Source organism: Onychostruthus taczanowskii, unplaced genomic scaffold (assembly GCF_017590055.1).
Source record: "Onychostruthus taczanowskii isolate IOZ18803 unplaced genomic scaffold, ASM1759005v1 scaffold18, whole genome shotgun sequence".
NCBI classification, from domain to species: domain Eukaryota; kingdom Metazoa; phylum Chordata; class Aves; order Passeriformes; family Passeridae; genus Onychostruthus; species Onychostruthus taczanowskii.
In genome coordinates, this window is record NW_024499017.1 from 7087207 (window position 1) to 7112225 (window position 25019).

At 46.4% G+C, this 25019-nt stretch overlaps 1 protein-coding gene across 4 annotated transcripts in view; it reads left to right on the plus strand.

Annotated features, from left to right (window-relative positions):
* The window catches only part of PLEKHG4 (pleckstrin homology and RhoGEF domain containing G4), an 86102-nt gene that overhangs the window by 44113 nt on the left and 16970 nt on the right, over positions 1 to 25019 (plus strand). For all 4 annotated transcript variants that reach the window (XR_005952375.1, XM_041400520.1, XM_041400521.1 and 1 more), the window contains exons 11-13: positions 11723 to 11861; positions 14223 to 14345; positions 14862 to 15053. Coding sequence is in view for 3 of the 4 variants with exons in the window: in XM_041400520.1 (XP_041256454.1) it covers positions 11723 to 11861; positions 14223 to 14345; positions 14862 to 15053 (454 nt within the window). In the remaining variant the exon portion in view is untranslated. The remainder of the gene's footprint in view (positions 1 to 11722; positions 11862 to 14222; positions 14346 to 14861; positions 15054 to 25019) is intronic.

Sequence of the window (25019 nt, forward strand, 5' to 3'; positions counted from 1 at the left end):
AGCCCAGTGTGAGATAAGCGCTGGCATGTGGGTGCAGCTGAGGGCGCAGGGGGTGGCAGGGTGGTGTGGAATAGCTCCGTGCACCCACAGCCTTGCTCTGGAACAACTCCGTGTTGCCATCACAAGCTGGGAGGTTTGAAGGGAGGGAATCAAGAGAAGATAACAAAGTAGTTGTGGAGTATCTCGACCAAACACTGTGAAAAGAACATTTCTCTTTTTAAATTCAGCAAGTGGATGACAGTGCAAGTTGCTGCCTGTCACTGGGAGAGGAGGATCAACATTTGGTGCAGAGAGAGGAGCGTGAGGGCAGGCTGTGTAACTGTTTCTGTTCCCTGCTTGCTGTGGCTCCTGTCAGGAGCTCTGGCAGACTATGCAGACACAGTTCTCTTGCTGAACTGGTGAAGTAATCTTGATGCAATTTTGGATTGAATTGCTACAGTATAATCTTTTCATTCTCACATGACATGAGAAGCACAATAATGTGGGGTTTTGTGCTTTGTTTTGTTTAGGGTTTTTTTATTATTATTTATTTTATTTTAAGTAACACAGCAACTTTAGAGTCCTAGGAGAATGGGAAAATGTTCATGACTTTTATGTTTTGTTTTGGTTTTAAGCTAAGCCTATGTTTTTGTGCAGGGAAATGATCAACTTTGAAACCTGATCTGACACAGCCCCTGAGGATAATTTACTGCTTTGATTACTTAAGCAAGGGCAGGGGTGGGGGATACACACAGAATTCTTTGATTGTACAGTGTTTGAGTGCATGCTGAAGCTGTGTAGCATATTCTCTGCTTAATTCAGGTTATATTCATTTTCTGCCACTGTGAAAGGAGACTATGCCATGGCTCAAGTATATGTGGCTCTCTTCAGCTTAAGGAGCGTAACTTGAATATAGCAGGAGAAAGTTTTTCTTTTCTAGGTTGTGGAGTAGTTGCAGAAACTAAAATCCTTGCAGTATTTTAATTTTCATCTAACTTGAGGCAGAGAACTAAAGAAGTCCACTCTTCTTTGTTTCAAGATCCGTTCAAATGGGGAAAAAAGCTCTATCATTTGGCTAGAGAACTCAGTGTAAGGCACTGTTGGTTTTCAGTCCTCCATGGCTTTGCTCTTGCTCCTTCTTTCCTATCTGATGTGCAGATATTAAAGGTTCTAAGCACTGCTAATACTGTAAAGATTATGATTTTCAAAGGCTTCTTTAATAGATATGATCAAAGCAGGCTAGAGACAAAATATTGCAATTGGCCAACTAAGCTAGCATGGAGTGGCTATTGATGTATGTAGGTCCAATATTTGATTTCCAACTGGTGATGTGTGAAAACGGAACAGAACTGCCTTTGTGTGTGCACTCAGCAGGGCTTGTGGTACTGCTGCTCTGAACTTTGAATTGTGAAATCTTGATCAATGCTTAGCAGCCTAATTCCACACCCGTTCTCCCAATACTTGAAATAAATTATTTACAAAAGCAAGTCAAATGGCTTTACTCTTCTAAGTCACCTTTGGCTCTCTTGTCTATCACGTGTCCCATTGTTGTAGTTTTTATTGTCTCATGTGGTACAGAAGTCTGATAAAATAGAGTCATGACTGCCAGAACTTCTTAGTCATAAATTGAAGCCAGTTGTGAACAGGTGACTGTCTGAATGTGCATGAATTACATATAAATAGAGAAGGCAGTTTAAAGAGCAGTTTTCTGGACTTTTGGCTGCACTTCATTAAAATATGCAAACTACAAGTGGAGAACTAAAGTTAAAATTGTGATTTTTTTTTTTTTAAGAACAGAGATGACAAGCCCATCTGCACCTTCACCTTGGGATTAACCAAGCAAGGAATTGACTTGGGTTTTTTCAGGCAATATATTTTTCTAGCTGTCACAGATTTCTTTCTTACAATTTTATGGTTTCATGTGGAAAAAGAACGCCAGGAGCTGGTAAGAATAGAGATGGATGAATCCTTCTCAAATTGCCTGACCATAGGTTGGAGATAATAAGTTAAAACAGGCAAGGAAGCAGGCATGTACTCGGTGCAGTCAGATGTTATCTGCCAAATACTTTTCAAGAGCACACGGCAAACAAGAATTGTTTTAGTTTTTCTTTAGTAATGAAACTCTTCTCATGGGATTGGTTGTGGAACTTTCTCTGCTCGCTCTGCCCTCCTGGAGAGCACAGATTCTCTTTGGAGTGTTTTGTGGCACAGAGCAGTGGGATCTCATTGCTGCTCAGGTCTGACCTGGGATTTGTGAGGCTTTGCTAAGCCAGTACCACAGGTTCTTTCCTGCAAAAGTTGAACTCATTCCATCAGAGATGTGGGCATGCAGGAGGGGTGTGTTGTGCTCCATCCATTTGTTTCTCCAGCAGATGATTTAAGAGCTTTTGGGGTCTTTCCTGGATGGTCTCATCCTGAGATGCTGTAGCACCACAGCAGTGACTTTGACCAGTAACTGCTCCCATTGTGAGCTGACCAGGAGTCTTCATACTCCTTTCTCCACCAAGTACCACTGCAAAAGATAGCCTTGCCCATCCAGCTGCTTATCTACAAAAGAAGAGACAGTCTTCTCCAAGCAGGCTGTCTGGAACTCTGCCTTTTCCCAGCTTAGGAAGGAGGAGCTCAGTTACCAGAATATACATCCTGCAGGCAGCTCATTGCAGGGAGTTGGATTAGGGGTTGTGGTGTGCTCAGCTGATCCCTCTGAGATCTCCCACCTCCAGCAAGACCAGGCTGAATTTGGCCTGGAGTTGGTGTGGGTGTGGCACTCATGAGCCAGTGTATCTTTGTGGCACGTCTTTAAGTGCTGTAATGGCAGGGCTGGCCACCCAGAGGTGCCAGGGGACTGCTGGAGGTGGCATTGCCACTTGCTCACTGTTGGTGGATTTAAAGCCAGCACATTTGTCTTCATACCATCCACTGCACTGAAGGCTCAGTGCTTCTCCTGGTCTGTTAGCTGAGCCCTTTGAGGTTTTGCTGTCCTTGTCTTTCTGGGGATTGAAATGCAGAGCTGTAAGCCTAGCTGAAGTTCCTCTTGGTAAGTGTGGCCACATGACACAGAGACTTCCATCACTTCAATGCTGCTAATACTTATTTTTGCACTTTCAAAGAGGAAGTTTTTAATAACCAGAGTTAATAAAGTACATAGAGTTGGTTAGCAGGTGTAGCTTTGGCTTCTATCTAGTGTAGTGATCAGCTAACCTGTAGCTTGCAGGCAACTCACTGAGCCAGCTGTGAAAAGTGGACTAATGTATTGCTGCTTCTCTAGTAGATGTCAAAAACTTAGAGTTTATGAGTCAGAGAAGCTGCCAGAAGCCAGGCAGCAGCAGTGGGAGCTCTGGCTGAAGTGAGGCTGTGATGTGGGGCTGGGCAGCAAGGCCAGGATGTTTTTAGCCTGGTCTTTAGCCAGGTGTTTTTCACTGTTGTTCTTATTATTGCTACTCTTCCAGCATAGCCAAGAGCTGGAAATGTGTGCCTAGACAAGTGCCCAGTGAATGCCTTTCGTCCTGCAGGTGTGTTATGAGTCACAAGTAGAGTAAAGAAGGTATAAGCATTTAAAATGAATATATAGATGGTTTATACTAGTTCAGTCAGAATGCACCTGCCTGGCTCTACCATGGTATTCTCACTGTGGCATGGGAGTGGGATTGTGTCATGCTCTGCATGGTGATGGGCAAGATAGTCCCAAGGCTAGAGGTGAGAGCTGAAAGGAGAAAAACCTCAGATGGTGAAGGAATGATCATGTTGAGTGTTTGGCTCTGTGCACCAGGGAACCAGAATAAGCTTAATCTCTTCCCCCAAGCTCTTCATCTGAAAAGAATCTGTGCTTACAAGCTGTGAATAAGCAGCTTATAAATAGATGGAGGAGTGAATTCTCCTTTGTTTGCAGAAGGCAGTATAGTTAGTCTCTGTATTTTCAGGGTGGAGTGGCTAGAGCCAAGAGCTGGTTTTGTGAGCTGGCTATTTTTACTGTGGCTTCATGATCTAGTTGGAAGGCCTGGGTGGGGACCTGAGCTGAGCAGAGGGAATGGACAGTGCAGAGCAGACTTCCTGAGCAGCAGCTGCCAGGTTCCTAGTGCTGGACCTGACTCAATTACAGTGACAGAGAGGGTGATCTTACAGCTGAAAGCCTCCATAGTTCATGTTCTGGCTTCCACACACACTGCTGAGACTGTGGGTCTACTTGAAGCTGTGGCTAGTTAACAGTGAAGTGGGGTGCAGCTGTGTGGTGCTGCAGACCTCTTGTTTATGGATCTTCAGCAGGGCTTTTGCTAGTAGCATCTCCTGGGATGTTCCAAGGCCTGCATGTGCCACTCTGCCAAGGGTTGTGTGAGCTCCCTGTGGTGGAAGTAAACCTGGGTAATGTACAGGCTCTCTGCCCCTGCTGAGGGACTGCACAGCACTGTCTGAAGCTTGGGTCAGTCAGAGGGGCTAAGTGATCATCCAAAATGTGGAACAAGTTGGGAGCAAAGGGAGTGGGGAGATAGGTGTCTGCTGTGTAAGTCCCATTTTGGGCAGACTGAGATGGTGGGCCTCTTGGTTTGTAAGGTACAGCATGTGCATGTCAAACTGACAGCTGCTGCCATAGGCTGGTGGTCACAGCCAGGCAACTTGCACTGGGAAATCCTTCCTGGAGGCATTACTGTCTTCTGCCATCCCTTTTCTGCTTGAGATGTGTTTGTGCATGCTTCAGAAAATGCTAATGCTTGTGTCCCTCTCACTGATGGCAGTTGAACTAGTGCCTGCTCGTCTTCATTCCTCCCTGGGAGCTTTGGGAGCCTCTCACCCTGCCACGTGCCACAGTGCGCCTTCCTAAAGTGATCCTGCAAGAGGCACCTTTCATTGCAGGGTCCTTTCTATGTTCCTCCTGTGGACCCCATCCTAAAACCTCAGGACAAGATGTATACTCATTGTACCTTTGAAGCCAGATGAAAAAGTGTGCTTAAATTCTGACCTAAAGGCTGCCACGAGACGCCTCTGCGCTGTTGCTGGTGACACAAGGTGCTGACAGCACTGAGCCTTTGGCCGAGCATGGGTGGCAGTGCTCTTCCCTGGCCTTATTTGTTTGTGTCAGGTGGAGGGAGGAGCGCAGGGTGACATTTCTACCCAAACACACACTGTGCTACTTGGTATTCATTTTGGTTACAGTCTAACCTGTTCCCTCTGTTGGCGTGGTGGTTTTAGCCTGGTAAAAAGCACTTACGCTCACATTAAACAAATCTCGCTGCTCCGCACATAAAGGAGAGTGGAGCTGGGGCTGTTGTCATTCTGAGTGTATGAAGTGCTGTGAGACGTCAATTGTGGCATTTGCAGAGAGCTAAAACATTGCAGAGTTCTGTCTAGGTAAGTTTTCATTGTCCTCTTGGGCTTTTTATAGATGTTTTCCCTCAGCTCCCTTTCTGTTTTCCATTTTCTGCTGTCTTATGTCCTAAATCTTCTTGGATTCGGTGAGAATTTACCCAGAAGACTCCAGTTTTGCTTGTTTTTGTTTGCAATGCTTGTCATGCCAACAGGGCATTAGGTAATTAATGACACACTGTGTTTTATCTGTTAAAAATATTATGGAAAAAAAATGCAAAAAGTTTCCATTGTAGGATGTTAGCTGAACTGCCTGACATTCCTGCCTTAGCCCAGGCTATCCCACAAGCACTATTTTTTATATGACTGTGTTGGGATAGATACTTCTGTTGCTGGGCTGGTTAATAGCACAGTTCCTACTGTTATATGGATCATAGCCCTGGAAGTGGGCAAAAGTGGGCAAAAGGACATATCAGTGAAATAGGGATATGGCTTTAAATGATAGTGTGTATGTATTTCAGCAGGACATCTTGAAAGCCTGGTGGTCTCAGCTTCAGGAACACAGCTCTTAGACTGGTGCATTTGACCAGGATATAAAGTATAAACACAAGCAGGTTAATGTACATTAGACAAGGTTTGGAGGTAGAAATTGTTTACAGCTGGTAGAAAACCACATCTTGAGGCTCAGTGTTCCCAGAATGGTGTTTCCAAGTCCTGTCCAAGGCTCCACTGCACTGGGAGCTTTCCCCATAAGTAAGCTACTTGTTGGTTTGGGATTTATTATAACGTGGTTTTTTTTTTTCCAGTCAGTTTTATGGATCTTACTGGGATTTTAAATCAACCAGAGTCTGAACACAGTTTTATTGTAACTGAATGCAAGCCAGGCAGAAGAAGAAAACAAAGGTCACATCTTGGGACTGTGCTTGGACACTTGTTTAACTGTGTGCATTGATCCCTTGGCTATTAAAGGGATTTCTGGTAAAAACACATTTAAATGAACTGTGCTCCAGAAGAGAATTCTCTTGGCAGTTGTGGTCTCCAGTGTCTTGTATTAATTGGATGGTTTTTAACTGGTGGCTCCCAGGTCAGGTAACCTAGTGAGCAGAGTTTCAGCCAGGTCTGTGATCTCAGCTAGATCCACTGGTCTCATCCTCAGTGGGAACAGGTATCCCACAGGCAACCACAGATTTGGTGTTTGACCTCTGTGCCTTTGTAAGGACACTTCAGGGTTCTAAAAAATGTACCCAGTTCCTCAGATACTTCAGTCAGAGAATTGAAACCACCATGGCTATTTGTGTGCTGCAGAGAATAATTAGTCATATTTATTTAGCCGTGTCTGCTTTAGCTTCACCATGGCTAGTTTGAATTTTAACCTCAGCTGCATGTGAAGCTCTCAGCTCAGAGAGCAGGACTGTGCATTGGAGGTTGACCTCCTTTTTATGGGATCATTATAAATATGGCCCTTATGTAGGTTACTACCAAAATGCAGTGATGACCAAGAGTGACATTTCTCATCCTGCAAAACATCCCTCAGGCACACAGCATTGTCCCTGCAGATCTGGAAGGATTTCTTCCAGAAGCATTGCTCAGGATGTTTTAAGTGATTTGTAGCCAAGGTATCAGCACACATGATCTGGATGATGTCCTTGGGCTAATTCATCCTTTAAAAACCTCCTAATTTCTAGATCCTCTTCATTTTATGCTAAAACCTGTATGGACATCCACAAGGGAACAAAGGAAGTTCAGCACCAAGAGAGTGGAAGACTAGTTGTAACATCCAACTGTATTTCTTCTAAATTACACAACAAATCAATTAAGGATATCTGATTTTCCCAGAACAAGTTAGCTGCCCTATACTTGCCCAAACCCCACCTAATACACTACCAACATGTAGTATTTCTTCCATCCATGAATTTTTGCCATTTTAAAATTGCCAAGGCTGGTCAGAGGATGAACTCTTGATTTCAGCCCTTTTGTTAGGTCTACTATTCTTGCTGGTTGTCAAAGCAGTTCTTGAAGGGGCAGGCAGGAAGGTGCAGAGTAGTGATGGTTCTGCTGCTCCCTTCCCTGTGCTCTCCTGTTTGCATCTCGCTGACACTGGCAGGCTTGGTGCAGGCAGCACCTGCTTTTGTGACTCTGCTGGATGCTTCTTCTGTGGCCATCTATTTTTTAAAAACAAAACAGGTATTTTGCTTTGAAAACTAAAGTGTAACTCTCCAAGGCTGGCTTTTTTTGAAGAATGGATTCAGACAGAAATGGTCTTTCTAAATTATAGGTTTAAAATTATCCTACCATTATACAACAGCTTGGCACTTCTCCAGAAAGCTGAAGACGTTTGGAACCTTTTCCACTGAAATGATAATTGCCCAATGAAAACAGGATTTGGGGAAACATAAACTGACATCAAGCTACTCCTTTTTGCTATAAATTATATTGACTCTGCACTATTGCAAAATTGCTTTTGATGATTTGACCATGGAAGAATGTAGTGAAAGACTCTTAATACCACACTCCCATGTGCAGGGAAATTGCATTGCATCCACACAAATCTGAGCTGAAAGGAGACTTTCCACTGACTTCAAACAGCTCTGCCTTTTGTGCTCAGAGTTGCACAGGCCACTATTAAAATATCTTTAAAGTCCTAAACAGCCAGGTGTTTTCTTTGTGTGCCAGGATGGAAGTAACTTTTTTCTTCAACCAAATTTTCAGTATTTGGTTTGTTTACTCCAAGCTGCTGTGAAGGTACTGAAGGACAGGAATTAAAAACTTCTGAGTCTGAAGCTGGAAAAGAAATAGATATTTGTGTGAAGTATCATTTTCCCCATAAAACTCCCTGTTTCAGGATATTGTGGAGTTGACCAGTGTTCTGGAAATAACTTAGGAAGTTTTTAAGATCTAGATCAGCAAATGGGGGGGTGTGTGTGTAAACAGATAAACAGATGTACAGAGGTTTGGGAGAACAGGCTTAATGCCCAGTGGATCCTCCCTGTGAGCACTCAAGTGCCCAAGTGAATCAGAAAAACAAACTTTCCCATGGACTGTGAGTGATTTCTTTGTTGGGCTCAGTTTGCCTACCTGCTTTATACTACAGCATGGAAAGGCTTATATTTTCCTCTGTAGGAGAGTAGAAGATGGATGTTAGTCAGAGAGCCTGTCCAGCTGGTAAAAGTGAACTGTCAGGGGCTGACAACATCTGAATGGAGTTACCTTGGAGATGCAACAGAAAACCAACAACTAGACATTGAGGGTTTAATGAATGCCTGCCAAGTGAGGCAGAACATGTGAAAACAGCGTGGCTGGTCCTTGAGACAAAGAGCTGAGGTGCTGGGATGCTGGAGGAACTCAGGAGCAGGAATGGTGTAAGGCCACACCTGAAGTTGTTTGGGGACTCTGAGCCCAGAGGAGCTGTTTGGAAACATTTTTTCTGTGCATGTTGTTTGCAGTCGCTCAGGAAACCATTGGCAGGACCATGAGAAGGGGCAGCCTTAGAGTGTTGAATTGTGGCTGATAATAGCATCAATAGCCTGCTGCAAGCATTCACAGAGGAAAAAAAGTCCTTTAAATGACAAGAGTAAGGGATTTTGTCTTATATAACCCCAAACAATCCAAATTACTGATAAGAGTTAATTTCTCCTGCAGTGGGTTCCTTGGACTGTGGTTGGTGGGCCAGCAGGAGTATTTTATTGCTGCAGTTTTGAACCTAACTTCCCCTGGAGGGGTTTGCTGTCCATAAGGCCAGCACTGGTCTCAAGTGGTCTCCAAGAGACTGGTCTTTTCCACAATGGCTCAGTGAATTAGCCTCTTTACACAGTGATTTTATGGTACAACTATTTCTGTTTTAAAAAAAACTTGAAATGTGGGGGTTTTTAACCTTTTTTTATAACCACTTCCTATCCCTCTACCTTGAGGGTGATTTTTCCCTCCCATAGTTGCAGTGCTGTCTTCAGGGAGGCCTGTGTTTTGTGCCTTTGGGAAATGTGCAGTCTGCTCTGCTAGAATCTGTAGTATTTGTTAGGCCTTGCAGCCCAAGTCGCTACTGACTTGTGTCAAGGAAAACTACTCAGATTTAGGACAATGTGGGGGTTGTTTCCTCTGTCAGGTATGGAAACGGGCAGAGTGGGACTCCCTGGCTCCCGTCCCCTAATCAGATGATACTCTGTGCTGGGTCAGGCAATGCTAGAGCTGGAACCCTTGTCTCAGGTCCCTGTGTCATCAGGTTCCATCTGACAATACCTCGTTAAGTGCTGAAGCCACGGATGCTCGCTTTGTCACTGGCTTGGGTGGACACAAGGACTCCTATTACAGAAAGGTCTAGCAGGTCAGTCTGGCTTGCTGATGAGTGCCATCAAAGAAGTAGCATCAACACCAAAGTGATTTCCATGGAAGCTCAGGGAAAGGTTCGAAAAATATTTTGCCTCATGGGGGGGTAATTGAAAATGTTTGCATAGAGCAGCCTGGAATGCCTAAAGTCATAGGTGCTTGATTGTCTGTGCCAGCGGGAGGAAGAGTGTTTGCTGTATCCATTTCCTGACTGGATGAGAGCATTCATGCCAGCAGGGAATTCAGCCCTGTGGGAGTGAGGCCAAAGGGTGTCTGCCTGTCTGGCCATCAGTATGCTGGAGACTTAACTCAGAAAATGGGACTTGACAGATTCGCTCTGCTGCACAAAACCGAGCAGCATTAATGGTGTTGCCAAATTTAACTTGCAGCCGTCGTCCAAACTGTTTCTCATTAGCTGTCCCAGCTGTGTCGCTGCTGCTGACGGGAACTGGCCTCCACAACCTGCTCTGTAAACACTTTCCAGAGCTCAGCTTGGACAATGATTATGACTCTGCTGCTGGGAGTCTCCTGGGTTGGATCTGGGTCTGTCCATAGGAAAGGATTACAAAACAGAAGGCTCATATCATCACTGTTTGTTTATGGCAGTTTTGGGAAACGCCAGAGCAGCGTTACAGCTTGGATCTTTCCATTGAAGCCTGCAGATTCTCTGCAGAGAACCTGTCTGCTCTGTACTGCAGTAGCACTGATCTTAGTCCAGAAACTATTCGAGTATTTTTGGCTGCACTTTGGAGAAATTAATTCAGTCTAATGACATTTCTAAGAGGAAAAACAAAAGTATCTAAGAGTCTGAGGTTTGAGGAGTTGGCTGTTGCACACTGGGTGGAATCCTGAATGGAAAAATAGTGTGGATTTCTGCTATGCAGAGCTGCTTGTCCAGACCTATGGCGCTACCTCGTGTCAATTAAAACTACAGGATGGCTGCTACTAAACATTCACATTCGGTTGCATTTCATAGGTTCAAGATTGCCTGTAAACCCAGACAGAAATAAACATATATCTGAATTGTTTTGAATTCTATTCCATTAGCAATATTAGCTATGTATTAGCTATTTTGCAAGTGCTTTAGATAATTTTAATAATATGATAAAAAAAACCACACACTAATAAGTCAGGAGGTTGTAAGATGATGAAATGAAAATTAGTTTAGGGTGAGTACAGGAGATGACCCGGCAGCTGAACATGCCAGTGTAGAGCACAGCTGAAGGAGGCTGTAGTGTTTTCTTGTAGCTGTCTCTTGAGCCCATAATTGTAGGAGGGGAAACCTAGAAGCAAAAGAAATACGAGAAGAATAAGCTTGAATGCTCTTCTGTCTCCTGGATCCCATCTGTGATTCACCCAAGCCTGTGCTGGAGAGGAGTTGCCCACATGTAAAAGGAGTTTGCTAATACTAATCATTTTACAAAGACTGTGGTTGCAGCATCTGAGGGCACTGGGCTGTATCCTGACCCCCTCCATGCTTGCCTGTGTGATGTGGGCAGGCTGGCAGGGAGAGTGCCTCCTGGTGTTGCCTGCTGGGCTTTGGTCAGCACGGCTGCCTGTGGGAGGTAGGGAGCTCAGTCTATGAATCTCTTCAGCACAACACTGTAAAATCTGATTTCTCCTGGCACTGAGCTGTTGTACATTTTGCATATTTGTTTGGTGGAAATCCTGAGAGTAAGTGGGGCATCAGGCACTTAATATTGTTGTTGTCACTCAGGAGAGATTTGCTTACTAGTGGTGGCTTATTTACTTAATTAAATTCAAATGGTGGTTTTAGACGCTGAAACTGCTTGACCCTGTGTTTTGTGAAAATTCATTGATGGAAGGATCTACGTTTATGAAAAGCTGAAAGTGTGAGAAATATGGTAAATCTTGCAAGGAGCCTGGCTGGGAGGATATGCTCTTGTCCTTCCTGCCAGGTTATCTGCACTGGGGTCAGAGTGGTGAATCATGGTAATGTGCAAGGAGCAGCAATATTCTCTTCTGTTCTCCATATGGAGATGGCCTGTGTGGGTCCCACGGGGAGGATGACTGGAGTGCTGTTGTTGGCCAGGTTGTGTTTGCATGAAGTGCTGGGGGAAGGACCTAATGCAAAACCCTTGACCAGACCTGTGTCCCCTTGCAGAGATGCACTCGACGCTGCCAGCGTGCTTTATAATCAAGTTGATGAGGGCGTTCACCGCCTGGTGATGCTGTCAAACAAGCGCATCCAGGAACTGGAGCTGGTGATGGAGTTCGAGAAGGTGGAAGAGTGTCTTAAGGAGGTAAGGCCTGCCTGTTAGTTCCAGTGGCTGCTGCCCTCTGACTGTGTGTTCCACAGCAGGTACTGGGCCTGTTGATCTGTTGTGTGAAGGTGTACAGTGATGATTGGTGCTTAAAAAGAACAACTGAACATAAGAATCTGAGATAGAGTTTCAGCAGTACTGAGAATCAAGCCACTTATTTGCCTGGTGTCTCTTGATGCCAAGTGAAAGTCCCTTGGCTTCTCTCTAGGTGTGGATTAGTCAAACCCCATAAACATCTGTGGAGTGACTAGTAGATAAGCTGTACACTTGGAGGTTGGGTGTCTTTTTTGACCCTCTCAGCGAGGGTTGATGAGGCATTCTTCATACTTCACCTTGAGAAGTAGCAGAGCGATGTCAACAAGCTGATAAGTCCACATGTCCCCTTTGGGCTGTAGCTCCTGCAGGGTTTGCTGACATCCTGTTGCAGAATATCCCTGCCCCACACTGGCTGCCCATCCCAGTTGTGTAGTCTGTTGTTTAGATTCCTGTGCTGTTCTCAGGTCCCTGATATCTGATAAGTCCAGGCACACTCCTTCCCCTCTGGGTGCAGCACCAGGCACACTCGGTTTGCCTTTGGGTGCAGCCCTCTTCACAGGCTCCAGGAAGGGAATAGCTTCTTGTCCTTAGCCCAAGAGCCATGCTCAACCTCCCACCTGCTGCACTTCAGGGGGACCTTCAACTTCCCTTCGTTTAGTGCTTGTTGAAACTCTTGACAGCCATGGGAAAACTGAAGCAAACAGGCACTGCTTTCAGAAAGACCTCTGAAACCTGTAGCCATGTTGATAGAGGACTTCAGAAAGTCATAAAGCAGCTCAGGTCTGAGCATCCTACAAGAGCTGATCAGTCCTTTCAGTGTTGCAGATCCCAGATGTTCCATGTTGCAGATCCCTAAGCCTGAACTCAACATTGAGATTATGGAGTCAGTTGTTTCCTGTGCTATAACTCATCAACAATGAGAAGTTTGTTTGTCCTTAAAAATCATGATTAGGATCGGTTTCACCATTGCTGTTCTGGGATTCTGGGCTCCTCTCCTCTAGTGGGAACTGGATTTGCAAAGGAGGCTGTAGCCTACCTAGTGTTTTCACAGGCCAAGGTGGATCTGGGACTTTTAATGACTTCCCATTTGCAGGTAGACACTGGGGCGCCATGCAGGATGTGCTCAGGACAAGAAGTGTGTTGCAAGAACCTGGTAGAGACTCTTGTTAAACACACAGGTTCCTACTACCAAACAGAAATTTTAAAAGGCACAAAAGCAAGCACTGCAACCTGTTTCTGCTTTAAGCTGAATTTAATTTTTTCTTGAATTGAGTAACATTCAACTGCTCCCAGGTTACTTTGCTTGTGGATCACCAATGATGGCAGGAGTTGTTCCTGCTGTTAAGCCTGCCTGGGAGCTCTAGGCAGCAGCAGTGTGTCCCTCTGCAGTACTGACAACCCTCCACTATCTCTTCCTCTTGCCAGTGGGCTTGCTCCTTGTAATCTTCCCACAGCCCACAAAAGTAGGAGTTTGTCCTTGACTGTGGGGTTGAGTTGGGGTATGGATTCAGGTGACATAGGAAAACAGGATGTGTGGGTGTTAGGAAGCACTTAGCCTGTCCCTTCCCCCAGGTGCATCTATGCCTGGAGCATTGCAGACAAGTTTACCAGCCTGTTTTTAAAACCTAGTGATGATGGAGATGCTGTGTTATCCTGCCCGGCCTCCTATGACTGTTTTGCTCTTAGGATACTCTTGTTAGTCAGTCCTCTACCCCTCTTTGAGGATATGGGCTGATAACTGCAGCAGTAGCTGGGCTTCACTGAGGAACATGCAGTTGCTGCTCAGCTTTGTGGAGTGCTGCCTTCAGAAAACCAGTAGCTGAGAGTCCCAGAGAACCTGGAAACATTGCAGATGGGGAGAAGCCATCAATACATTCACACTGACGTGGTTCACGTCCTGCCAGTCAGAAAAGGGAAGTGATGTAGGAAATCTGGCAGCAAGGAGATTTGATCCCAACTGGGGGTAACAATAATAGCAATGTCAGGCCAGTGTGCAAGCTGCAGAGCTTGCTTTAGACCATGGCTCACCCAAAACAGAGCCCAGGCAGCCACTTGCCCTGTTTATGCCTTAGGCTAGTGAGCAATAGCAGAGCTTTTCAATTACTCTGTAACCTGAAGTGGAAAAACTCTGAGCAGGAGGCTCCGACTGAAATGCCGGAATGGGGGGAGAAGTCTACACTCATTCTTTCCAGTAACGAGGTGACCAGCATAATGAGAGCAGTTCCTTGCTCTTTCCACATAAAGGCCTACGTTGGTGAGTAGCACAGGGTGACTAACAAGCAGGGCTTATCCCTTTTCTTCTAGGTCAGCAGTTGGATTGAGAATGTTGGCAGAAAACGGCTAAAGGAAGCTGTCAACCTGGATGATTCTTTGGAGATGCTGCTTCAAGCACAAAAGCAGTTCAAGGAGTTTGATCTTGTTGCCAGTGTAAGTGTTGTCAGATTGGAAAATTATATTCTCCAGCATCTGAGTTGGTAGCATGTGTGTCTTATATGTGTCCAACCAAACATATGGTGCTAAGAGGGTTCATCAACAAAGTGTGTGTCTTTCCCTCTCACTACATAATCTCCCTGCTCTGCTTTTGCAGACAAAGCCACCAGCCCAACACTTAGTAGATGGCATTTACCAGTCTTGGGGAAAATAACTACTGGGTTGAAAGATGGATTTATTTGTTCCTCCTTTGATGTGCTTGTGACACTGCCTTTTTCTGATCCTAATTGAGCCATGGTCTGCTGGGTAGGCCTTTACAAGCTGCTGTGTGACAAGTGTAAATCATAAGAGATCAGGCTTCAAAATTCTGCTGTAAACAAAGACACCCCTGCTTATGTGATTTATACCTTAAAAACTGGTCTAGTTAGTAGCCCTAGCTGTTAATGGCCTTGAAGACTACTTACTGTTGATTCCAGCTCTTTATCCTCATGAGCAATTCCTTTTTGTTTTCAGGAATATTGCAAAAGGGGACAGGAAGCATTAAAGAAGATGACTCAATGGGAGGACTTTTCCTTTGTGGATGTACATTCTTACAGGGTAAAGCTGCAGACCTACAAAGATGAGCTGGAGGAGTTCTGCACCCAGCTGGATGAAACAAGGCACCGAGTCTGTGAAACAGTCAGGCTGTTTGAATTCTTTGACAAGGTAAGACAAGGCATCTGCTGCACAGAGGAGAGTGTAAAGAGTCTGCTTGGACTCAGTCCAGTGCTAGACTGTTTATGAAAGGTGTGAAATGTAGTATTTGTTCCATCAGGGAGCTGGATCTGTAACCTGCAGCAGTTCCCTCATGCTCATGTGTCTGCAGTGATTTTTTTCAAATCAGTATGTGGGAGAAGAGGTGGGTGTGTCTTCCAAAAAGTGTCCACATCTGTTAAGCATAGAGGTTTTCTGTTCTCTGAGCTGGAGCTTTTTAACCCCTTTCATGGCAACAGTGGGCAGAAGGATTATGGCAGTGCTGGCTCTGATGACAAGGGCCAAGAGATGGGCTGATTGTGTCCAGTCCTGGCCACCATGCCCAGGGTAGGCTGCCTGCATTTTCCTGCTATATCCTTACACACTGGCCAACTCAGCTTGTTGATCTATCAGGAGTAGCACCCTGCTTGTCAGTCCTGAATACAGTCCAACTCCTCCCATGTGGAGGCCTGCATGAGGAAAGGGAGAACCAGAATGGAGGGCTGGGAAATGTGGCTGAGGGAACAAGGGATCCCTGGATCATCACAGGGATCTGGGAAGAAGGAGGAGAGGATGTGTGTGGTGACTGTGCTGAGTGCCTGACCTTCCCACCTGTTTGGTTTAGTGCAAATGCACCCATTTAGCAGCTTTGCAGATGGATTTGGTGTTCTTTAATTTCTAAAGTTGCAGATGAAAAAGCAGTAGGATTTTCTAAGTGCATTTTAAAATACAACTTTGGCAAGAACAGAAAGCCAGGGAGCCTGGCTCCATTTATTCCACACTTGTACAAACATTGGGTATTGAAGTTCTCAAATTCCAGAAAGAATAGACACTAAAAGTTAAGCTGTACCAGATGTAGGTGCCACTTAGTTGCTGTCTCTGAGCTGCCTTGGCAGCCAGAAGTGCTCAGGGGAGGAGGGAGGAAATTCAGCTAAACATGAAAGCATGGAAAAGCATCCTGTGTGAGGCAGAAGAGTGGAGAAGGCAACCCAAAACACTGCTGTCAGGGCAATGAGGATTGAGTTTGTTTGGTGATGCTCTGCAGGTCTGCCCTGGCTCATCTCTGCAATTTGCTCTGCAGGTGGGGGACCCTCTTGATGTGGAAATACGTAATATTTTTTTCACCCCAATGGAGAGAGAATTGCCTCCTGTGCCATAGGAGAATGGCAAGAACCTGTGCTTTTCTGCCTCACTGAAGAGAGATGTTCAGGGGCTGCTCTGGTGCTTGAACACCCCTTGCCATCATGGGGGATCCTGGGAAGGATCCTGGCAAGGGTTTTCTCATGTTTCTTCTGGTAAATTGAGGCACACAAAAGCACCAAGCCTTGCTTGGCATAGTGACAATTCTGCAGCCAAGCCAAACACTGGTTGTATGTGAACCCTTCCAGCCAGAGCTGGAAGTCTCTGGAGCACAAATGTGGATTGTAGCACATGATCATAGAACTGTACAGTGGTTTGAGCTTGAAGGGATTTTAAAGGAGTCATCCAGTTCTAACTTCCCTGCTGCAGGCACTGATGCCACCCACTAGACCAGGTTGCTACAAGCCCCCATCCTGGCCTTGAACACTTACAGGAATGGGGCAACCACAACTTCTCTGGACAACCTGTGCCAGGGTCTCACCACCCTCACAGGGAAGAATTTCTTCCTAATATCTGATCTGATCCTGCCCTCTGTCAGTTTGAAGCCATTCTCTCTTATCCTGTCACTCCATGCCCTTGTCCAAAGTCCCTCTCCAGCTCTCTTGGAGCCCCTTCAGGTTCTGCATGGTGTTCTAAGGTCTCCCCAAAGCTTCCAGGCTGCTCAGTGCTCTGTTCTGGCATGGAAGTTACATTGTGCTGGTAGCTCTTGGGCTGCCAGGATAGTTGGACATGACTCTATAGCAGTGTGTTCCTCCACAGCTTCAAAGCATTTTCAGAGCCTGGGTCATTTCTAGGGACACAAATGCTACATAGACCCCATTAATTTTCTAAGGGCATTACAGCTTCTTTTTTGGGGGATGAAAACTCCAGGATGCAGTCCTTGGCAGCAGCAGCAGCCCTCTTGCTTGTGCCTTTCATGCTCCATGGCCCCAATAAAAACAAAATTATAGTGGTACAGTGTGTTTTCACACTGGTTTGTGTGGAGGACAGGCAGCTGGTTCAGGGAGGGAGGAGGATTTTGATCTCACTGGTTTCAGTAGAGTTATAAACAATCCTGGTGGTGTAAATATACTATGTGTGTATTGTGAACCAGTGGCCAACTGAAACAAGGAGTGTAGGGGGATACATCCTGCAGCTGTAGGATCAGTGCAGAAATTGCTGCACAGCATGAAAGTTCTTTCAGTGCCTATGAGTTTGATCTTGATCTCCAGAATGCTTTCTGCCTTCCCAAAGCAAAGTTAGTGGTGTGGTCTGGGGATAAGCAGAAGATCTTACCTAAACTGATTTCACTGTCTTCTGATACTGAGCTGCTTTTGGCCTTCCTGCATTGATTAGTCAGTGCCTGCCTAACTCCCTTCTCTCTTCCCTAATATCTGAGGGCATATCTACAGCAGGAGTCTGCAATAAGCAATGTCCTTGATATTCCTTCTCGTAAAGAGCCTGCAGAGTGCCAAACCCCAGGATCTGGGGAAGAAGCCCAAGGATGCGTAAGCAACGTACACTATGGTAATGAGCTGGCAAGCTCAGATCTCCAAACATCTCAGCATGCTCCAAGGGAGTGGAACACCCACCATGGGGATCCTGCTGTTCATCCCTCACGTACCTCACTGCCTGCTGGGAATGGGAGGCCCTGTTTTGCTGGCTCTCCTGCATGTGGTGGGCAAGTGTTTTGTAGGACGCTGCCTGTGGCTGCCGGACAGGCCGTGGAACAGGACAGCATAACCCCATATGCCCCATCAAGATGCTGTACTGGTTTTTTTCACTGCTTGGCAGTTCCTGAAGGTCTGTCAGAGCTCCTTGCAATGAGGCAGGCTGAGCTGGGCCAGACCACATGGAGCTTGCACATGGGCTGGCAGGGATCCCTCCCCAAAGACATGACTGGTGCCAAGCTGGATGTTTCCATTTGTCCCCGCTTCCTTTGTGGCAGGAGCCCTTGGTGCCTGACCGGGGGGTGGATGATGGTTGGGCTGAGGCAGGAGGACCAGTGAAGGAAGCTGCTTTCCCCACCTCTGGCTGTGGGCTGAAGGATTGCTTTTCAGTACCACAAAGTCAGTGTGGGTATATTCAGGGTCCTGCCATCTCCCTGTGGCTTCAAGCCTGGTTTGGCCACTGTCCCTTGTTTACTCAGTTCCAAGACTGCGCTGGGATCTGGCACCATACAGTGCTTTGGGGAAAAACTGGGCAGCTGAACAAGCAAGGGTATGTATGGTGCACCAAAAGCACTGATGTCTGTTTTGTTCTGGGGTTCCTGCAGGACAGTCCCCAGTATCTTTTCTCCTGCTCTCTGTCCTGGTTTCACAATAACACTGCCACAGGTACACCATCAAGACCAGGAGCAGCCACAGCAAGTCTTCCTCTCCCTGTTTATTTCATTAGTCTTCATATTTTTTCCTTCCTCAAGCTCTCTCTGGGCGAATTATTTCCCAGAACACTCTTATATCCCATGTTGTTGCCTTTACCATAAGTGAAGTGCAGGTTACCTGGACTGCATGTTTGAAATGGCCCATGTGAGAGCCATGTGCCCTGTCAGGACTGAGCACCTTACTTGCAGCAGCATGTCCAGTGAGCCAGAGCACACAGGACAGTCTCTACCAGGTCTGGGATGACAACCAGTCCTGCTGAAGGTCAGGAGTGAAGGTGCATGATCCTTGCTGGCACAAGTGGAAGAAAGCACTGACCCAACCAGAACGGGCAGTGTCCCATGAAGGCACAGCACCTGCATGCCCTGTGGCCGTGTGGTGATGTGGAGCTGAACTGCCTGTATCATTACAGGAGAGCCTGAGGCAGCTCTGGGGGCTTTTTCCTGCTTCTCTGGATGTTGTGCAAGATGGTGCCTCACTGGTGCTCAGGGAAAGTGTGGTCATTGCCCTGCCATACCTTGTGAGTCTCTTGCAGCTTGAGTCCTTGCCTTATGTTTGCTTTCTGAGGGAAGTGGTTCATCTTCAGTTCTCACTGCTGAGGATTGGTGGGGCAAGGTGGGTTGAGAAATGGTAGGGTTTCCCATTTCTTGGGATTTCTTAGGGCTCTGTTCCATGAGCTATTCCTTCAGTGGTGGTCTCTGTCTATTTCCTTTGGATCTTTTCCCTCAAAGGACCCCTGATCATCAGCCTCTGCTGATTCTTGTTCCCTGGTTGTCTGTCTGGTTCCCTGGGCTTTTTCTGCACTCGAGGAGCTGCTGCTTCTGACTTCTGCTTGGAGTGGGCAGAATATTGCTCAACCCTTCTCCATCTGTGTTTTCATCTCCAGGAATGGGTTACCTGTGCTTCTGGGTGGACCTGCCCCCACAGTGGGTTCTCCTGTGTTCTCCTCCTCAGCCACTTTGTTCTTTGTGGCTTAGAAAACAAAGCCTTTGGCAACTGAAGGAGGTGCCTGCCCTTCCTGGGGGAGGGCCAGCTGGCCTGCATTTGATTATGGCAGTGTCTCCTCATCCCTCCCCATTGTCCTTGCTGCTGTAGGAATGCCAGCCTTTTTGCGCTCCGTCCCGTGAGCAAGTGTTGCTGCTCTGGGGCCCAAAGAGGGGCCGGGGCCCTTCTTCCCATCGCTCTCGCCTCTCTGCACATCTCCATGCACCTTTCCCTCCGAGTCACAATCACCCATCCCGGCTCCGGCAGCAGACGGACGCAGCAAACCCTCTTGTAAGTACCAAGTGTGCGGGGCCCGGCTGACGTGTGAGCTGTATTGATATTGTTTGGAAACAATGTAGAGAAGGCTTTTCACTCGGTTGCTTGTGCGTGTCTGTGTGCATCCAGCATGAATCAGAGCGCTTTGTGTGCGGCTTTTGTGCGCTCAGACAGAACCCCGTGGGCTGTGGGCATCTTTGCGTGGTCCCTCTGAATCCCAGGGCTGAGCTGCCTGTAGTAGAGCAGTGCCTGTCTCTCTTTTTCTTTATTAGAAGTTATTGCACGATCGTTTCAGTGGGCATAATTTACCTGCAGCTAGAAGTTGCTGCAGGGGCTGGGTGCTGCAGATGGACTGGATGTATGTGCAGGGCAGGTGGTACCTCTCAGCCTCCAGGACTTCTGTCAGATGTTGTGAACAGCACAGGAAGGGGCTCTTCTCCTGGGCTGTTCCAAGGTTTGCTGGGTTCCTGCCCCCCAGGTGACTGAGACCTGCTGGCACAGCACTCCCAGCTTTCAGAGATGGATCTGATCTTAGATTTGTCAGCAGAAATCCAGAGTTTGCTAAATAAGTTGCCTTCCACAAATGTTATCTCTGACTTCTCCCCAAAAGTTTCAGAATGGAGACCTGCTGATACCTTGTTTTCTCTTGCGTTTAATTTTTTATTATGTACCAGATACAATTTTGCAGTTGATCTTTTTGAGGGAAAAAAGTCCCTTACAGGTGATAAATTATTGATGTTTCTTTTTTCTTAGCCCTTGATGAAAAAAGGAGGGTTGTGAATGCTGATCTGTGGGAAGCTGGAAAGGATCCTGGTGTCTGCAACCTGAAAGTGTGATTTTTTGTAGCAGGCTGTTTGGCACAGTTTGAGAAGTAATGTTATTGAAAGGGTGCTATGATTCCCTGCTCTGGGAATGTGCTTGGAGAAGTGCAGAGTAGAACTTAGCACCAGAGTGGGAAAAAAAGACATTTGATGTATCCTTACTGTAGCTTACTTACTGTAAACAGAGACATAGGTCCCTGTTCCATGATGCTGCCAGCAGTTCTGCACAGGTCAGAACATGGTTTTACCCCCCAGCACCTTGGAGCAAATGAGATCTTGCTGTGTTTTGTAATAAAGTCCCTGGGACTTAACATACACTATTCTCTCTGTACCTCTGTGCAGAGATTGTCTTTGCTTTTCTGGGGATGGTCTGCACAACATTCCCAAATAGCACTTTAGATCTGGTTACTGATGCAAGTTCTCAGGATGATGAAAGGAGATCCAAAAAGCATGGGAGAGGAATAGTTACTGTTTTAGGGGAAGCCACTGTTGTCTGGCTTCAGCATTGTCTGACAGCAGCTGTCTCATCTCTCTTTCTCTCTCCTTCCTCAGTTATGCCTGTAAAGTCGTGCCCCTAGACAGACATCTAGTCTGATTTGTGATCCTATTTCAGGGGTGTCCTTTTTCATGACAGCCTGAAGCAGTTGGGGGAATGAGCCTCAAGGAAAATCGATCCTCTGGCAGAGTTCATGCAAGGTTAATGCGTGAAATTTCTCCCCTCTCCTTCCTGCCAGGTTTTTGCTGGAGAAATCTTCCTGCAAAGTTAAAAAGAGTCTAGTGCTTACTTTCCTATCAAAGTGTATTCATGCATTAGAAAGTTTCTGCTTTGCCTTGGAGATAGCCCTCTTGTACAAACAAGAAGTTCTGAACACTTAAATCTGATCTGTTACAGATCAGATTTTTCTGTCTCGCAAAATTAGTGATTTGGAAACCGTTCTGTCTTATGAATTCTTTAGTAAATCACTACTAGCTCTACTGGTGCTAGAGTTATTTTCTGCTATGTTTCACCAAAAACTATATGGTCAAATGGGCAGTGCAGCAGTGCCTGCAGCCCTGGCAAGCTCTGTGGCAGGAGGTAAAAGCTGAATAATAGCACCAGCACTCAGTGCTCCTTTCTGGTTGCACAACAAAGGTGTGAGACTCATTTGTCCCTCAGTGTTACAGGGCAGCAGCAGTGAATTAATTAGGTTTGTGTCACGTGCTAAATCCAAGCACAATTAGGTTTGTGTCACGTGCTAAATCCAAGCACAATTTGCAGTTGAAGGTGAGAGGTTCTTAGGTTAACACGCTTTTGAGCACCTGTTCCAGCACCTCAGGCAGTGCTTTAGTGCAGTATGAGGTCTGTGATGTGTTTGTGACATGTGCAGAGAGGCAAAACTTTGATTCTGCTGGGGTCCTTCTCCCTCCTACTGTACTGGCCAAATTCCTCTCTGTGGAGTACACAGCAGGAAGAAGAGTTGAGGGAGCCAGCCAGTGTGTAGCATATGTTGGGATGTAGGGTATTTGCCCTTTATGTCCCTTGCCTGATCCAAGAAGTGCCAGCATGTTCTGCCACTGCATGTATGCAGGGAATAATGCCTGACATGCAGAAACCACCTTCAGCCTTGATTGTCAGAGCACCTCTGTGTAAAAATTCCTCGGTGTCCTTGGCTGCCATGAGCATAAATTGACAGTTATCTGAAAGACTTGGGCCTCTGTCAGGTGTGTTCAAATCACCTGCAGGATCACCACACTGGGAGCCAGTCAGTTGTGGCAGGGAAGCAGCATTTCCACCCAGCAGGTTTAGGGATTCCCGAGCTCGCTCGCATTGGAGCTGAGGTGCAAGGAGAATGTGTGTTCTTAAGGTGTGAGGTCTGATGCCAGCAGAGATCTCCCTTCAGCTGGGCCCAGCCTTGTGCATGTGTGCAGTGCAAAGTTTGGGTAATTTTTTCCCCTCTAATCTTGGGATAGGAGCTGCACAGGGTGACAGATTTTGTGAATTTTTGTGTGCTGGCATCCATCTGGATGCTCGGATCCTCCTGGAGACTGGAATTCCCTTTAGTCATGGGAGTTAAATAGATCTGTTCAAGCAATCTGGTCATGAAGCTCCCCTCAGTGTACAGATGGAACTGAAGCTCACAATGGCTCAATCTGCATATCAAAGCCCTGGACATATGGACAGGGTTCTCCCAAGCACCCGCTGCCTCTGACGAGGCTCCTCCGGCTGCTCAGCAGCGCCTTGCACCCTCCAAGTGCATCTTGGTGTGCTCTTAAAACAAGGAGCTGTTTCCAGCATTGTCACTTCCCCTGCAGAGGAGAGACCCAGTAAATGTGCTGGGTGTCTAGTTCCAGTTTCAACTCCATATCTCCCAGGGCACAAGCACCCAAAGTGCAGTGCAGAGAGATCCCAACACATCATGCAATAGTTAAGCAGAGTTTGGCTCAGCTTGTCACAAGGGAAAGGATGTGAAATGAGGACTACAGAGAAAGCACCCATTTTCTCCATGCAGACCCAAGGGCATACTGGACGTTTTGCAATCCCCAGCACAGAGCATGAGGAACCTCATTAAAAGGGAGCCAGGGCAGAGGGGAGACACCCACCACAGTCCAGTGTGTCCACACTTGCCTGTGGGATGCTATTACAGTGGGGTATTTGAACAGCATGATGGTGTGACTGTCAGGACAGATTTAAAAGCAAAGCATGCAAAAAACCTTTGGAGGTGACATTAGTCTCTGAATGGGATAATTTGTTGCTGTTGTGCAAGTTGCCAGCTCCAGCTTTGGTGACTCACACATCTTGCTGTTGCTTGATCTTGAGCTTGGCTGGTAACATGAGGCTCTTGGCTCATTGGTGAACAAATGGGCAGTGCCTCAAATGTTAAGAAGCTGGTTTGCAGAAAAGGCAAACATTGAAGTTTCTGGTTTTACTGGGAGCAAACTTGGCCCCTGGTACTCTGGACTTGGGAGCTTTTAAATGTTGAGAAAAGCTCTATGGTGAGACAGAAAAGGAGGGGGAGAATAATCAGTGCAGCATGTACCCAAAGCTGCAGTCATGAGAAACTCTGGAGCTTTGAAGAAAGCAGATCTGCCACTTGCTGCCCTGCTACCTAGGGAGTCGTTTTATACATACATACACAAGTAAATATACACATGCATGTCATACATACATACCTGTGTACCTGTACATAGATTTATGGTGAAACTGGCACAGGCTGCTCTTGTGGAATCTCAGAGTTGCTCTGAAGCAGGGGTTATTGTAGCTGCTCGTGATTCATCAGGTGAGTCACCCTGTTTCTAATGGACACCCCTGGGTGCTGCCTGGCAGTGGCAGCAGTTAGAGAAGAGAAGGGCAAGCACGCGTCCTGCACGACAGCTCCAGCACAGCGAGCCACATTTGCCCTTTGGGTCCTCGTGCTGTCGTCAAGAGAGCACAAATTGTGTGCAATCTTACTTTAGCCAATTATATTCTCCTGTAATTAGGCTCTCCTGGACTTGTCATGCCTGGCTGCCCAGAGGGCAAACTGAGGGATTTTTGAGCTCTGTTCAAGAGAGCTGCTGCTAAAGGATGTCCAAGCATGTTGCTCTAATGAGCAGCCTTTGATGGTACGTGGACTGTGGCATGCCCAGACCAACCCTGACAGGTGCTGCTTCCCTGACCCCTTGTTTTTCTTTCCTGTCCAGCTGTGGGTATTTGCTTGTTCTCCTTTCTTATGCTTAAATCCACGGAGTTTCTAGTTTGTGCTCGTCTCTCATCCTTTGCCCTCCCACAGTGTTTGTACAGCAGCTGGCACTTGGTAACTGGCAGAAATGCAAATATAGGATTTAAAGTTTATTTTCCTTAGCAGCTAGTTTTAGGCAAACTAAAGATTTCAGTGGTCTGTTCTCCCTTGGAGGAGGGGAGGCTGTCTGAGCTATGCAGCAGCTCAGAAATAGTTTAGCTCTTCATTTCAAGAGCATGAATCTTTTTCTTAGTCTTTAAAGCTGAGCTTTTACCAGCTACGTCCTATGTAGGACACAGTTTTGATTAGTTTGGTTTGTGCTGCTAATGAATCACAGACAGGGCTGCAAATGCAGTTTGGAAAACTTGACTGCTGCAGAAGGGTAGGAGAGTATCAGCGAACCTCTTCATAGAGAAGGGATTGCTTCTAACTCAGTGGCTTTGCTGAAATGCTTGTGCTCTGGAATTAAGTGGTTTCTTGTGTGTGAGTGTAGCTGCCTGCTCATGGAGCCACAGATCTTGGTAGAAGTGAGCAGGGGCTTTGGCTCTTAGAGATGTGGAAAAAGCATCATAATGTCTAGGAGGGATCAGTGTTTCCTCCATAGCTCTTATATGTTGGCTAGTGGTTTAGTTTGCATTTTGCTTGAATTTGGGGTCAGTT